Genomic DNA, 14,963 nt, shown 5'->3' on the forward strand with positions numbered 1-14,963 from the left:
AGGATAATGAAATTGTGCCTAACTACAAGAAATTTGGCTCCTTTTAGAAATGTATTGCTACAATGATCTCATTTAGCTGTTAATTTTAGTGAGTTTATGTCCACATAAAATATTTAACTGTTGTACACAAGTAGAGTTGTAATGTAGTATTTTCTTTCTGCCACTAGAGTGTGTAGAGAGCCTCCAATAGCTGTGTCTGCATTTTTATACTTGGGTTCTTGACTGGCGCAAATTCTTTCACTTCTACTATATCATTTAAGATTGTTTTAGACAATTAGCATGGCTGTTTTACTAGATTTGTAATTACTTATGTTTGTGTAATTTTTTAAGTTGTCCATTGTTCCTTCTTCATATTGTCATTTCACTTTCAATTCTGTTTTTACTTACCATCAATCTTGACTATGTTCTAATCAGTGTTTTAAGGAGATTGGCAGGGGAACTTGCTGTGTGATCTCTGGTGATGAATTTTTTGATTAGTAGGTATGCTTAGTCAGTGATGCACACTCAACCTTTATATTTTCTGTAGGCAGTGATCAAGCATGGTTCTGTAACACCTAATGGCTGAGATTGAAGACTTGCAGAATTATGGTTACACGCTGTATGTTTGATAGAGTGAAAGACTGTGATTGTAACATTTGTGACATTATTCTAGCTCTTGTGATTTAAATCAAATTTTCTTCTTGCAACAGAAGCTTTAAAGAAGTCTGACTCAGAACTTCAGAAAGCTGTAAGTATTAAGACAACTTTGATTAAAAATAAGTTTGATAAAGGCAAAATCATCAGAAAGTCACTATCTGTTTTATCTAGTGTAATTAAAAACTTGAAAGTGTTTTATATTGCCAAGGTTCAACTAAAGGACATTTAAGGACTACAATAAAATGTGGCATTGTCTTCATTCACAATCTTTCTCTTCTTGTATTTAAAGCCACAACTGTATGCTTATTTTCTTCCCATTTGTTTGCTTCCTTCAAATTATTTGGTTTCTGTACTGAGAGAGATATGTGAAACGTATTGCAATCTCAGTTGTATCATTTATGTTAAGCCACCAGGGGGCGTCTTGACATTCTATGGATGCAGTTGCAGGTGAAGCAGCATTTCACAAGTCAGTAAGATAGGCAACACTTCACACAACTCCGAAGGGATCCAGGATTGACAGAATTCAGAACGCATTTTACTCAACTAGAGAGACATTGGAAAACGTAGAAAAATAGGAGCAGGAGTGAGCTCTATGGCCCTTCAAGCCAGCTATTCCATTCTATGAGGTCATGGCTGAACCTCAAAACCATATTCCCAATGTATTTCCCAGACCCCTTGATGCCATTTGTGCCCAGAAATCTAGCTACTTCTGAAATATATTCAACAACTTGGCTTCCACAACCATTTTTGGTAGAAAATTCCACAGGTTTATCTTCCTCTGAGTAAAGAAATTTCTTCTCATCTCAGACCTAAATGTCTTGCCCCATGATCTGAGTCAATGACCCTTATTTGCTAACATCCTGCATCCAACCTGTTGAGCTATGCCAGAATTTTGTATGTTTCAGTGAAATCTCCTCTCATTCCTCTAAACTGTACTGAATATTGAGCCAATTTCTCCAAATGTGACATTCCTGCCTCTCAGGAATCAGTCTGATGAACTTTTGTTGCACTCCCTCAATGGCAAGTCTTTAGATAAGAGACCTAAGCTACACACAATACTCCAGGTGCCCTCTCACCTTGGCTCTGCATAATTGTATTAAGATATTCTTGTTCCTGTGCTCAAAACCTCTTTCAATGAAGACTGTATACTTTATAATCGCTTGCCTTCCCTGCATGTTTCCTTCTAGTGACTGGTGTACAGGGATACCCTGATCCCCTTTTACATCAACGTTTCCCAATGTATTACCACTTAAATGTTACGCTGCTTTCTGTTTTTCCTAGCAAAGTGGATAGCTTCACACGTTGTACTGCATCTGCCACATATTTGTTCACTTGATCAACTTGTCTACAGGTCCTCCCCAGGTTACAGCAGGGCTCTGCTCCAGAGAACTGTTCGTAACCCAAACAGTTTGCAAGTCAGAAACGTGGCCGCAAACCAAGTTCCCAGATGGAAGAAGATGCCTGTATCCCTGCAGCAGCTGGCAAATCTATCCTGCTGGTCTCCCAAATGCTCAATTGTATGTGTGAGCTATCCATAAGTTGCGCATTTGTAAGCTGAGGAGGACCTGTGGATCATTGTCTAGATCTCACCTTGGCAGTCCTGTCACAGCACAGTCCCATCCAGTTTCATGTTGTTGGCAAACTAAGAAATATTATGTTCAGTTCCCTATCAAAATAATTGCTGTATATCTTGAACAGCTGGGCCCCAAGCACTGATCCTTACAATACCACTCTGTGTTAATCAATTCTCAATCCATGCCAGCGTAGTACCTCAAGTCCCATGTGCTTTAATTTTGCGCACTAACCTCCCAGGAAGGACATACAACTTTTTACACACACTGCAAAAGATGTGTTGTTTAGAAATGAAAATTTAACAGGCAAAGAACAGTAGATGGGGAGTCCTCTCTTATAGTATGAATCACCTCACTTACATGTGCAATATGAGAACAGGAACAGCAGTGTTACAGGATCTTACCCTGCCCCCAAATAACCTTCAAGTGCATGAAGAATGCGAGTGTGTACATAAAATGTCTCTGCTTAAAGTGCCATTCCAAAACATATATCAGATTTGAATTCCTGCACATACCCATGCTCATAATCTGAAAGAAGAACAAATGCTGAAAAAAGTCAAACTCCTGGAAGAACTCAGTGGATCAGGCAGCATCTATAGAGGGAAATGGACAGTTGAGACTCAACCCAAAACATCAACTGTTCATTTCCCTCCACAGATGCTGCCTGACCCACTGAGTTCCTCCAGCACTTCGTTTCTTGCTCCAGATTCCAGCATCTGCATTCTCCTGTGATCTTTATCTGACTTTCTTTTTTAGACTTCTGCCTCATTTGTTTCAGGCTGATCCTTCTTTGCTTGTCTCCTAGTGTCTGATTGAAGCAGTGACTTTGATGGACCTGATCTGTCGACATGATCCACTGTTTGTGTATCGAGCCTTTCCAGTAGTAAAAGCACTGTACAGTAGAATCAGTACAGACTCTGGTTTTGCCAGAGTGCTGCTTCCAGTTGCTCAATTCTATCTAAATCACAGTAAGTCAAAATGAAACCATTTAGTTCTATGCATTCTTAGGAAGCTATCAACATTTTCTAGGGTGTTAAGGTTGAATTTGACTAAATAGAATTACAGACATGTACAGAAACAAATATCTACGTTTATATATTCCCTTTCATTACCCAAGTGCTCTACAGACAGTGGGAAGAATATAATAAAAACATAAAATGCTGGAAATACTCAGTAGGTCAGGCAACATTTGTGGACTGAGAAAGAGTGACGAACATTTTAGGTTGACGAACCTTCCTCAGAACTGGGAAAGAGAGAAAGTTTGTTTTAAGTTGCACTGAAGATGGGCAAAGAATAGATAGGACAGAGGGTCTATCTCTGATATGGGGAGGCCTGGGTTACCATGGGGTATGGTGTTATTGAAATTATCTGACTGGTATGTTAATGAGGGAAGTTAGAGATCCAGAGAGAGAGAGAGAGAGAGAGAGAACAAATGAAAGAATGCAAAAACTCTGAAGTACAGAGCTGTAGAACTGTACAATTGGATGACCTACAGCAAAAATGGAAGAACATGCCTGTTCTTCTAAATAGCATATAGGATCTTTCCTCCTCACCTTGGAGGACAAACCAGCCCTTGGTTTAACATTGGTTACTCTCACAATGAAGCACTTATTCTGTACAGAGGATTTCTCAGTTTTGTTTGACTAAAATAGAACTTACTTTTTAGATATATTGTATTGAGTTAGTAAAAACTAACAACAGTATTTGGTCATATTAATAATTGTCTCTTATTTTTGGTTCTCTTAGAAACCATTTTTTTTCTATTCCAAGTGCTTTTAAACAGTATTTAGTCATTCAGTAACTCCTTTATGTACTTTGTATCCCCATAGAGAGGTGAAGACGTGACCAGAGATGAGAAATTAGCCAGTCCCTTTACACAATTAACTGGTAACAGCTATCAAGCTGATTCATCTCCACAGTTCTGGTTCTGTGATGAATTGTGTTTACTTTAAGTCAAGAAGATCAGGGAAGTGAGCATTAACCTGCTTTACCTCCATCTGATATTTTAAAGGGCCTGATCTTGCAAAAAAATGGGCTGCCACCCATATTTGCTGATCTCACTTGAATCTCTGCAACCTCTATTCACGCAGTGAGATATCAACTGGCCTTTGGTGACTAGGGAAGAGCATTGCCTTCTGTTAAAGCTGTAAGGCATTTTAATGGAAACATTTAAACAAAAATAATCTTTTTCAAGGAATTACTTGCCTTCCTTTCTGTCTCTTAATCTGCTGGCCTAGAATCCCCATTGAAATCAATGGATCTCCAATCCTATACAAAGCCCGACCTGGTGTAGGATCTGATTGGTGATTCCACAGGTTGAGAAATCCAGAAAGACGGGGTAGTGTGTCTGGGTTCCATGTGGGATCCAAAGCATAGTAATGGATGCAGTGCCACCCATCATCCAGTGAGTTTCAGACTTTCACATTCAGTAGTGTGGAAGTCAGAGACTGACAAAAACTTCAACCACTAAATCAGAACTATGGACTCTCATAAGGAAACTTCACCCCATTGTGTTAGTTCCAAGCTAATTCATCATCTTAGTGCCTCTAAGGTATTGATAAAACTTGTATTAATCAAATGAACTCATTTTGGCTACATCAAGTGAGTTTAATGTCCGAAAGGCACCAGACCCCATTCCCCACCCAGCAATTATCCATGACTGAGATCATTTTAACATAGGAGGCAGCATTGCCAGTAGGTTAATGGTGCTGTACATTCAAGATTAATGATTTAAACAAAATATCATGAACCTTTACATTTCAGGTGAGCTGGCAGCTGTGGACTCTGAAGCTGTTTACAGACAATTATTCACCAAGGTTCCTTCAGAACTCTATCAAGACTCTATGTTGGCCTTTGAATTTATTCAGTTCTGCCGAGAAAATGCAAAAACACTCAGAGAGAGTGTTGCTGTTTTTCACAAAAGCTTCCCAAATCTATTGAAGGTGAGGATTGATTGTAGGCAAAATTGATATGCCTTTAGTTCTTTAGTAGAAGCTATAGCAGCTCAGAATGCTCGAGTTGATCATTGTCAGGTTATTGCTCAGTACTACTACACTTTTACTGTAGATATATGAATCTTATTTTTGTCTCTGTGTCTTTCTAACCAGTTCCTAGCTTGGAACATATCAGCTTTGTTTCCCGAGTTCATTGAATTACTGCCTGATCTGGTTCGTCCAGACACGTCGATTGAGATACTCCATTCGCTGCTTGATCTGCCCTGCTTGACTGCAATACTTGAAGCCCAGCTCAGGTACTGACTAGATTGGAAAGCAACCCCTCTCCTAACAAACCAGATTATATGGAAAATGAAGGGGATATTTTACTTAAGAGTTTGTTGAAAGATCATCAACCTGAAACATTAATTCTGTTTCTCTGTGCACAGATCTGGCCTGACCTGTTGAGTGCTTTGGTTTCATTTCAAGCTTCCACATTCCAGAATATTTTGTTTGTTTTGGTTTTGTTCAATAGTTTCTGACTGTCTCTGTATCCCATTCTGCATTTGGTATAGCCTATTATCTCCATTTTTAGAGGTTTTACTTCTCTCCTTCTCCTCTCAACACCAGATTGCTTGGGATATATTTCTATGAGTGCTAGAAGGCTTTGATACTCTTCTCAAACAGCCATTGGTTCTATGTGAATGTACACAGTGCCTGTATGTTACTTGCCCATTAAAGACCAGCTGGTTAGAGGTCAGGACCAGCATGTTCCTGTGAGGATGAAAGATAAGGATGGCAGGGTTCAGGAACCTAGGATGACATGAGATATTGGAAGTTTAGTCAAAAAGAAAAAGGAGCATATGTAAGGTTTAGGAAGCTGAAATCAGACAAGGCCTTTGAAGAATATAAAGGAAGCAGGAAAGAGCTTGTACAAGAAATTAGGAGGGCTAAGAGAGGCCATGATTTGTCAATGCATTGAATATAAAAGTCAGGAAGTCATGTTACAGCTGTATAAAACTTTGGTTAGGCCACATTTGAAGTACATTGTGCAGTTCTGGTTGCCACATTACAGGAAGGATGTGGAGGCTTTGGAGAGGGCGCAGAAGAGGTTCACCAGGATGCTCTCTGGATTAGAGAGTATTAGCTATAAAGAGAGGTTGGACAGACTCGGATTCTTTTCTCTGGAGTGTCGGAGGCTGAGGGGTGACCTGACAGAAGTATATAAAATTATGAGAGATTAGGGTAGATGGTCAGGGTCTTTTTCCCAGGGTGGAAATACTAGAGGGCATAGCTTTAAGGTGAAAGAGGGAAAGTTTATGGGAGATTTGTGAGGCAAGTTTTTTTGTTACACTGAGAATGGTAGGTGCCTGGAACACGCTGCCAGGGGAGATGGTAGAAGCAGATACAACAGCAATGTTTAAGAGGAATTTAGACAGACATGAACAGGCAGGGAATAATAGAGGGATGTGGACCATGTGCAGGTGGATGGGGATTAGTTTAATTTGGCATCATGGTTGGCACAGACATGGTGGGTTGAAGGGCCTGTTCCTGTGCTGTATTTTTTCTTTCTGTGGAGCACAACCTACCCTTAGATTTACTTTTTAGTAGGAAGAGTCAAAGTATTGGAACCACCAGTGGGACTCATCTATAAGATGCACAGACTACGTGCTGAGGCTATTTTGAAAGCATCTCCCAATCTTCAACCTGCACCACCTAGAAGGACAAAGACTGCAAAAGAACATAATCACCTGCAGCTTCCCCTTCATTGTGATTTGGAAATTTACTGCTGTCCTTTCAATGTCACTGGGCCTAAATTTTGGAAATACTTTCCAACAACGCCTTCACAAGAAGGACAGAAGTGGTTCAAGAATATGGCTCACCAACCCTATTTATCAAGAACCATTGGGACAATAAATGCTAGCTTTGACTGTGACACCCATATCCTATAAATAATTTTTTTAAAAATGGAAACAATTAATTTTTTAAGGAGAATGGCCTCATGTATTTCTTAACTGTAATACTTGTATTTTGTTAGTAATGTCCTTGACAGTGGACTAATACTTAACTACTGATTATGAATATTCATGTTGCCCTAAATGTATATTATGTTTCAAAATTTCATAAAATACCTAATATGTATCGTGTGCTAAGAGCAGTACCAGAATAATTTCTGCTAATTCTGTGACACTTAATGTCTCGTTCCTTGAATGTGACATTGTTAACCTTGAGCTTGAATGCTCATTTTTGTTCAAATTCTTTGTTTTTAACCCTTTAGGTCATTGTGTTCTCAAGTGACTGAGAAGGTAATAGCTGATCAGAATAGAAAGGTCTTAAGCTCCGTAGAAGCATTCCAACATCCATACTACAGGAGCATGTTTTTTTACATCCTCCGTGTGGAGACGGGAACAGGGGATACGATTGACAGGTACACGAGGCAAAGTAATTTAGTTTGTAGGTTAGAGTTGAAGTGTGCTCTAATTGTCTTGTAACCTTTTCCATCAAGGCTTTTGTTTACTGTTATTGGATTTGTGTTTAAGTTTGGATTCGGGACTAAGTGAGCCATTGTGTCGCTCGCTGCTATTTCTGTCTTTGGCACATGTGATTACTGTCCTGTGCATAATGGTGAACAATCAAATACAAAACTATTAGATGCTGAAATCACAAAGTATTAATAATTTAAAAAATGTATTCTTGCAGCCTTGTCCTCTGTGTATGTTTTTGTTTATTTGACATTTTTATTATTATTTATTTACTTGACTATAAATCTCAACCAAAATGTATATCCAACCTATCAGATCATTATCCCATTGCTATTTCTGTGATCTGGCTACATGCAAGTTGCTAAATCTGCTTTCTACACCACAGCAGCAATTACACTTTAACATTAATTCATTGGCTATAGAGGGCTGTTATGAAGTTGTGATATGTGTAATGTAAATGCCGGTTGTTCCGTTAATACAGCTTTTCTGTTGTGTTTTCCTGAGCTGCTTGCGGATTGTCTTCTCCTCATCCTCTACTTCACTGTCATCCAATGCAGGCAAGATCCATAGTGAGGAAAGAGAGAAACCCAGGACATGTTGATGTGCATTTGCTTAAGAATGACATCAGTGGAGAAGTGAGCAAGATGTTAGCATTTTGAGAGTGAGGGAGACAGCTAAAGGAATCTGATTTATCTGTTAACAGTTTTTGTTACTGTAGGGAGGAGGGAAGGGAATACATGTATTTTAAAGTGTGTAATGGATGGCTATTTACCATAGAAGAATAAATGAAGCAAATGTGAGAGTGGGAGCAGCTACTTGTAGATAAATCTACATTTGACAAATGGGAGTCTTTTAAAAGTGAAATAGTGAGAATTCAGGGTCAGTGTGTTCCTGCAAGAGTGAAAGGTAAGGAAGGCAGGTCTAGGAACACTGGATGCCAATGGATATCAAGGGGTTGATAAAAGAGCAAAAGGCAGTTATAGAGCACTGACAATAGATGAAGTCCTTCAGGAGTATGGCATAGGAGGGTACATAAAATCTCAAGGTATTTTATGTGTATAAAAAGCAAGAAAATAACGATGGAAAAGTGAGGCTTGTTAGGGACCAAAGAGGCAGCCTGTGTGTGGAGCCAGAGGATGTGGGTGAGATCTTAAATGAATACTTCTCATCTATATTCACCGTGGGGAAAGATATTTTAGTTTCAGATTTCAAGGAGGGGACTGGGAAATTCTAGAGAATGTTAACATTAAAAAGAGGATATATTAGATGTCTTGAAATGTAACTGGGACCCTTAATATCTGTCACATACATTAACAATTTGGATATGAATGTGGGAGGTATGACTGGTAAGTTTTGCAGATGAATGAAAGTTGCTGGTGTTATTGATAAGAGGATGCTCTTGGGATACAGAACAATATTGATCAGCTGGTAAATTGGACAGAACAAATGCAGATGGAATTTAATCCCAATCAATGTGAGGTGATGCATTTGGGAGGTCCAATAAGGGTAGGATATGCGCCATGTAGGGCCCTATGGCGTATTGAGGGACCTTGGTGTACATGTCCATAGACTCCTAATGGTGGCAGCAGAGATGGATAAGGTGGCAAAGAAGGGATTTGTGATGCTGGCCTCCATTAGCCAGGGCACAGAATTTAAGCACACAGAGGTCATGGTACAGCTTGAGTATTATGTGCAGTTCTGGTGGCCGTACTATAGGAAGGATATGACTGTACTCAGTGGGGTTTACCAAGATGTTGCCTGAGATGGAACATTTCAATTGTGAGGAGGAACTGGATTAGCTTGGTTTGTTTTCTTCTGGGGGGAATCTGATAGAGGTATACAAGAGATTATGAGGGCACTAGATAGGATGGATAGTGAGAAGCTCTTCCACATAACAGAAGTCTAAAACCAAAGAGCGTAGGGTTAGAATGAAGAGTAAGAGGATTAGAGGGATCTAAGGAAATTTTTTAAATCCAGAGAGAGGTTGCAATCTGGAACATACTGCCTGAAGAGTTGGTGGAAGCAGGTACTCTCACAACATGTCTGGACAAGCACTTGAATCACCAGGATATAGAAGGGTACAGACCAAGTGCTAGTAAGTGAGATTAGTGTAGATTGGTACATGAAGATCAGCATGGACATGATGGGCTGAAGGGCCTTTTTCTGTGCTGTATGACTCTCCATGACTTCATGATACTGTTCTTTGCTCTGCACTGATTGAAGATACCTTTCCCTACACAGATTAAGTCAGCTTCATGAAGTGCTTTTTGACATGGCTAAGCGGCCTAGAGTTCTACAGTGTGCCCAGACTGTTCCCATTCTGTTGCAAGTTTACTTCAAAGTTGTCACTCAGGTAACAAAACATCATTGTTTAATCCATTGCTTGGTTATTTGTCAGTTCACCCTGCTTCACTAATTCCGCTTGAGAAAGCAATTTGGATATTTCAGTGAAAAGTTTGGAGAATATGTCACTTGTATGGTCAAAGTAACTGCACACTAACTGAATAACCACAAACCGTCTAACATCTATCACACCGCATTATCAGTGGTCTGTGAATTGGCTAGACACTAAAGTGTGCATTGTCAGAATTAGCTGCTGAGAAATATGAGATAAAACATTCGAGAAAGGCAAACGAGGAGAAACACAATAAAAGGGAGGACGCTGTGTGGTGTAGGGAAACAAAGAGCTAGGGAGTGTATGTCCACAGATCCATGAAGTTTGCAGGGCAGGCGGATAAAGGTGGCATTTGGGATACTTTCCTTAATGACCGAGGAGGAAGACTCCCCCCCTTTGCAACTGGATCCTTGACTTCCTGACCAACAGACCACAATCAGTAAGGATAAGCAGCAACACCTCCACCATGATTATTCTCAACACCGGTTCCCCACAAGCCTGCATCCTCAGCACCCTACTCTACTCCCTATACATTCATGACGGCGGGGCCAGATTCTGCTCTTACTCCATCTACAAGTTTGCAGATGATACCAGCATAGTGGGCCGTATCTCAAATGAAGGTGAGTCGGAGTACAGGAAGGAAAGAGAGAGCTTAGTAGCATGGTGTCATGACAACAACCTTCCCTTCAATGTCAGCAAAACAAAAGAGCTGGTCATTTATTTCAGGAAGGGAGGGCGGTGCACATGCTCCTGTCTACATCAACTGTGCTGAGGTTGAGAGGGTTGAGAGCTTCAAGTTCCTAGAAGTGAACATCACCAATAGCCTGTCCTGGTCCAACCACGTAGATGCCAAGAAAGCTCACCAGTGCCTCTACTTCCTCAGGCAGCTAAAGAAATTTGGCATGTCCCCTTTGACACTCACCAATTTTTATCGATGCACCATAGATAAGATATCTTTGTTAGTCACATGTACATTGAAACACAGTGAAATGCATCCTTTGCGTAGAGTGTCTGGATGCATCATGGCTTGGTATGGCAATGGCTCTGCCCGTGACCGCAAGAAACTGCACAGAGTTATGGACACAAATTGGCACATCATGGAAACCAGCATTCCCTCCACGGACTCTGTCTGTATTTCTTGCTGCCTCGGTAAAGCAGCCAGCATAATCAAAGACCCCACCCAGCCCGGACATTCTCTCTTCTCCCCTCTCCCGTGGGGCAGAAGATACAAAAGCCTGAAAGCACATAGCACCAGGCTCAAGGACACCTTCTATCCCACTGTCACTTTTGAACGGTTCCCTAGTACAATAAGATGGACTCTTGACTTCACAACCTACCTCGTTATGACCTTGCGCCTTATCGTCTACCTGCACTGCACTTTCTCTGTAGCTGTTACACTTTATTCTGCATTATGTTATTTTACCTTGTACTACCTCAATGATCTGTATGAATGGTATGCAAGACAAACTTTTCATTGTACCTTGGTACATGTGATGATAATAAACCAACTCCAATTCCTGCTTAAATTGTATAAAGCACAAGTAAAGCCAAAGCTAGTGTGCTGTTTGATGTGATAACCCTAGAGAGAGCGCGGAGGAGATTCACAAGGATATTGTCAGGGACGTAGAATTCAGCTATGCAGAAGAGTGGCAAAATTGAGGTTGTTTTCTTTGGAGCACAAGAGCCTGAGGGGAGTTCTATATGAAGTGTGGATAATGAGAATCCAAGAAGAATTAAACGGGAAGGATCTGACCCTCTTTGTAGAGAGCTCAGTAACCAGAGACTCAATAATTGGTGGGAGGATTAGGGGGGATCTGAGAAATTTATCCAAAGACAGGGCCTGGAGCTGACCCCCTGAAAGGATGATTGAGGAAGCAGACCTCATTTAAGCTACCTTGATATGTATGTGAAGAGCAGTAATCTACAAAACTGAAAGTGGGATTAGTTGCAGTAGCTGTTGGCCTGCATGTGATGTGACATATCTACAGTCTATGATAGCTAAAAAATTTTCATTTACAGTATATCAGCAGTAGTTCAGCAAGCTTAAACAATGTGAATGGAAAACAAGTTCTCTTTCATCCTATGTATTTGTTGCATGGTGGTTAGGTTACTGGATTAATAATTCAGAGGCCAAGACTAATAGTCCAGAGACCATGAGGTTTATTTTTAAAGTAAAGGTCAGTTTGGAAATAAAAACTTGGTAATATTAAAAATGACCCAGAAATTGTTAAAGTCCAGCATATTCACTAATATCATTAGAAAGTAACCTTTTGTTGTTGCCCCATGTGACACAGTACCTTTCCATTATAGCTGACTTTTAACTGATCTCTCAAATAGATTTATCAAATCTGTCAGTTGTAGGAAGATGGCTGAGGATAGCCTTGTCAAGCTAATAAATGCCAGTCCTGTCAGAATGTTGAGCAAATGAATTAAAAAAAAATCTGGGTGCCTCTGTAATAGCACTGAATCGGTGTTCTTGCCTCAAACCTATTCGGTTCTTCTCAAAGCTAGATAATAATCACCAGTTTAATATGCACCTTCTTGATATGCAAGCTTGTGCACTCCCTCTACAAAGAGCAATGAGACTTTAGAGACACAGATTGTCATGATAGATCTTAGCATAAACAAGGATTCAGTTGTAGTATTTTCCACTGTTAGAAGAGAAGATGCTCAGGCATAAGATGCAGATTCAGCTAAACTTTGATTCAAAGCTCCAGGCTTAAACTACTGACGTACATAGGCAGCATGATAGTAGGCTGACCTTTTTTTTTCCAATCTTAGTGTTATAATCCAAAGCATTACCTTCTCTCCTAATCGTTCTATACCGAAGAACTGAGTTAACCTGGGCTAAGCAGCTGGTTTTTTTCTTGCTTGTTTTTCATGAAACTTCCCACCTGTCAGCTTTGGTGTAATCTGCAGATCAGCTGCATGAACTGGACAGCACCAAAAATAATTTAGTTACCCTCTTGTCACTTGCTTCTTGTCAACATTACTTGCTGCACTGCTTTTGATGATAAGGGGGGTTTCTTTCCAGTTTTGAGCAGCATAATTGACAAACATTAAGGAGTGCACTGTAAATTTTGGTCTCCTATAAAATTAAATCAGGTTGACTACAAGATCTGGTTAGTAACATCATTGTGACTTTAAAGAGAATCGATTTTGTTTGCCCAGAACACAAAATAACATTAATAACTTCATGGCACATGACTTTCTGAGTCAACAAAGAATCAAATTGTTGTTATCAGTGCTTCACTCATGTATTCTGTTCTAATTGATAAATCTGAGTTGCAGGGTTCTTTTTTTTTAATTAATTTTTCCCACTTTCTGATTGACTTCAGTTTGCAGATGGGCCACTGATTAACCAACTGCTTCTAGTCATCCTGGAGCGGAGCAGTCTTCTGTACAACATCCCTGAATTCAAGGCAGAAGTTCAACGGTGAGCACGACCTTAGTTGGACACAGGCCTGTACGCTGGAATAGAATGCTTGAAAATTTAAAAATTGCAGATGCTGGAAATCAGAATAAAAACAAAAAATGCGAGAACAACTCAGCAGGTCAGGCAGCATCTGTGGAAAGAGAAGCTGTTAATGTTTCATGTCAAAGAAGTTCTGCTGAAGGGTCTTTGACTGGAATAGAATGCTTACTGGATGAAATAATTCTCTCTGGGAGTACAATTTTTTTTATACTTGTTTGCACAATGTGAGCACTGTGGGTAGGGCCAATTTTTATTTCCTGTTCCTAATTGTATTTTAGAAGGTGGTGAGCTACCTTTGTGGACAGCTGGAGTCTGTGTGATGAAAGCTGTTCCATGTTCCTTTTAGGTAGAGAATTCCAGGATCTTGATTTGTCAACGACAGTAGATATCCAAGTTATGATGCACCTGCTGCCTTGGTCCTTCTGAATGGCTGGAATTTTAGAATTGGGATTGTGCCATAAGATCCTTGGCAGATTGCTCCAGTAGGTCTTTTAGATGATACGCACTGCTACCACAGTGCATCGGTGCAAAAGAGAGTGAGTGTTTATGGTAGCGAATGGGATGCCAGTCAAGCAAACTGCATAGACCTGGGTGGTGATGCAGCCGCACTCATTCAAGCAAGAAGAGAATGTTCCATTGCACTCCTGATCTATGCCTAGTAGATGATGGAACAGATTTGCAGAGTCTTCACTGAAGGATATCAGTGGACCAGTCTTATGATGGCTAAGTAGTTTCAAGGTTTCAGACACTATCTCTTTAGTTCCAGATATATTTAATAATATGCATTCGAATTGCCATGGGAGATTAGAACTGGTATTCTCAGAGCATTTGATCAGGCCAATGGACTATTAGTCCAGCAACAAAACCACTAAGTTATAACTTTATGGACAGGTGCATTTCTAAGATATTTAAATCTGAAAATAATCAGTCATTGAATGAATGTAATCAAAACATATCTAGAAACTGAAAGTATGTCAAGGAATTCAGCACAGATTTCAACAGAGAAGTTCACACTTTACCAAGTTATTGGATTCTTTGAAGAATGAAGTGAAAGAGGTAAACTTAGGACAGCACAGTGGTGCAGCTCGTGGAGTTGCTGCCTCATGGTTCCAGCAACCCAGGTTCAATCCTGACCTCCAGTGCTGTCTGCACATGTTCCCTATGACCACTTGGTTCTCCTCTGGCTGCTCTGGTTCCCTTCCCCCATCTCAAAGACGTGTAGGTTGGTAGGTTAACTGGGTACTGTAAGTTGCCCCTGGTCTCTAGGTGAATGGTAGAATCTGGAGGGAGTTGATGGGTATGTGCAGATAATTAAAATGGGATTAGTGTAAATGGATGCTTAATGGTTGGTGTGGACTCAATGGGATGAAGGGCCTGTTTCCATGCTGTATAACTCTGTGACTCTCTATGACTAATTAATGAGTAGATGTAATGTATTTGGATTCTCAAATGACCTGCATTAAAATACAG

The 14,963-nt window shown here is 40.2% G+C and overlaps 1 protein-coding gene across 1 annotated transcript in view; it reads left to right on the top strand.

The window, feature by feature from the left end:
* Nucleotides 1-14,963, top strand: part of ap5z1 (adaptor related protein complex 5 subunit zeta 1) — a 44,248-nt gene that overhangs the window by 21,903 nt on the left and 7,382 nt on the right. The window contains exons 8-14 of the mRNA XM_052021517.1: nucleotides 690-727; nucleotides 3,013-3,175; nucleotides 4,971-5,149; nucleotides 5,315-5,457; nucleotides 7,419-7,568; nucleotides 9,865-9,976; nucleotides 13,357-13,454. Coding sequence (XP_051877477.1) covers nucleotides 690-727; nucleotides 3,013-3,175; nucleotides 4,971-5,149; nucleotides 5,315-5,457; nucleotides 7,419-7,568; nucleotides 9,865-9,976; nucleotides 13,357-13,454 — 883 coding nt within the window. The remainder of the gene's footprint in view (nucleotides 1-689; nucleotides 728-3,012; nucleotides 3,176-4,970; nucleotides 5,150-5,314; nucleotides 5,458-7,418; nucleotides 7,569-9,864; nucleotides 9,977-13,356; nucleotides 13,455-14,963) is intronic.

Source organism: Pristis pectinata, chromosome 8, assembly GCF_009764475.1.
Source record: "Pristis pectinata isolate sPriPec2 chromosome 8, sPriPec2.1.pri, whole genome shotgun sequence".
NCBI classification, from domain to species: Eukaryota; Metazoa; Chordata; class Chondrichthyes; order Rhinopristiformes; family Pristidae; genus Pristis; species Pristis pectinata.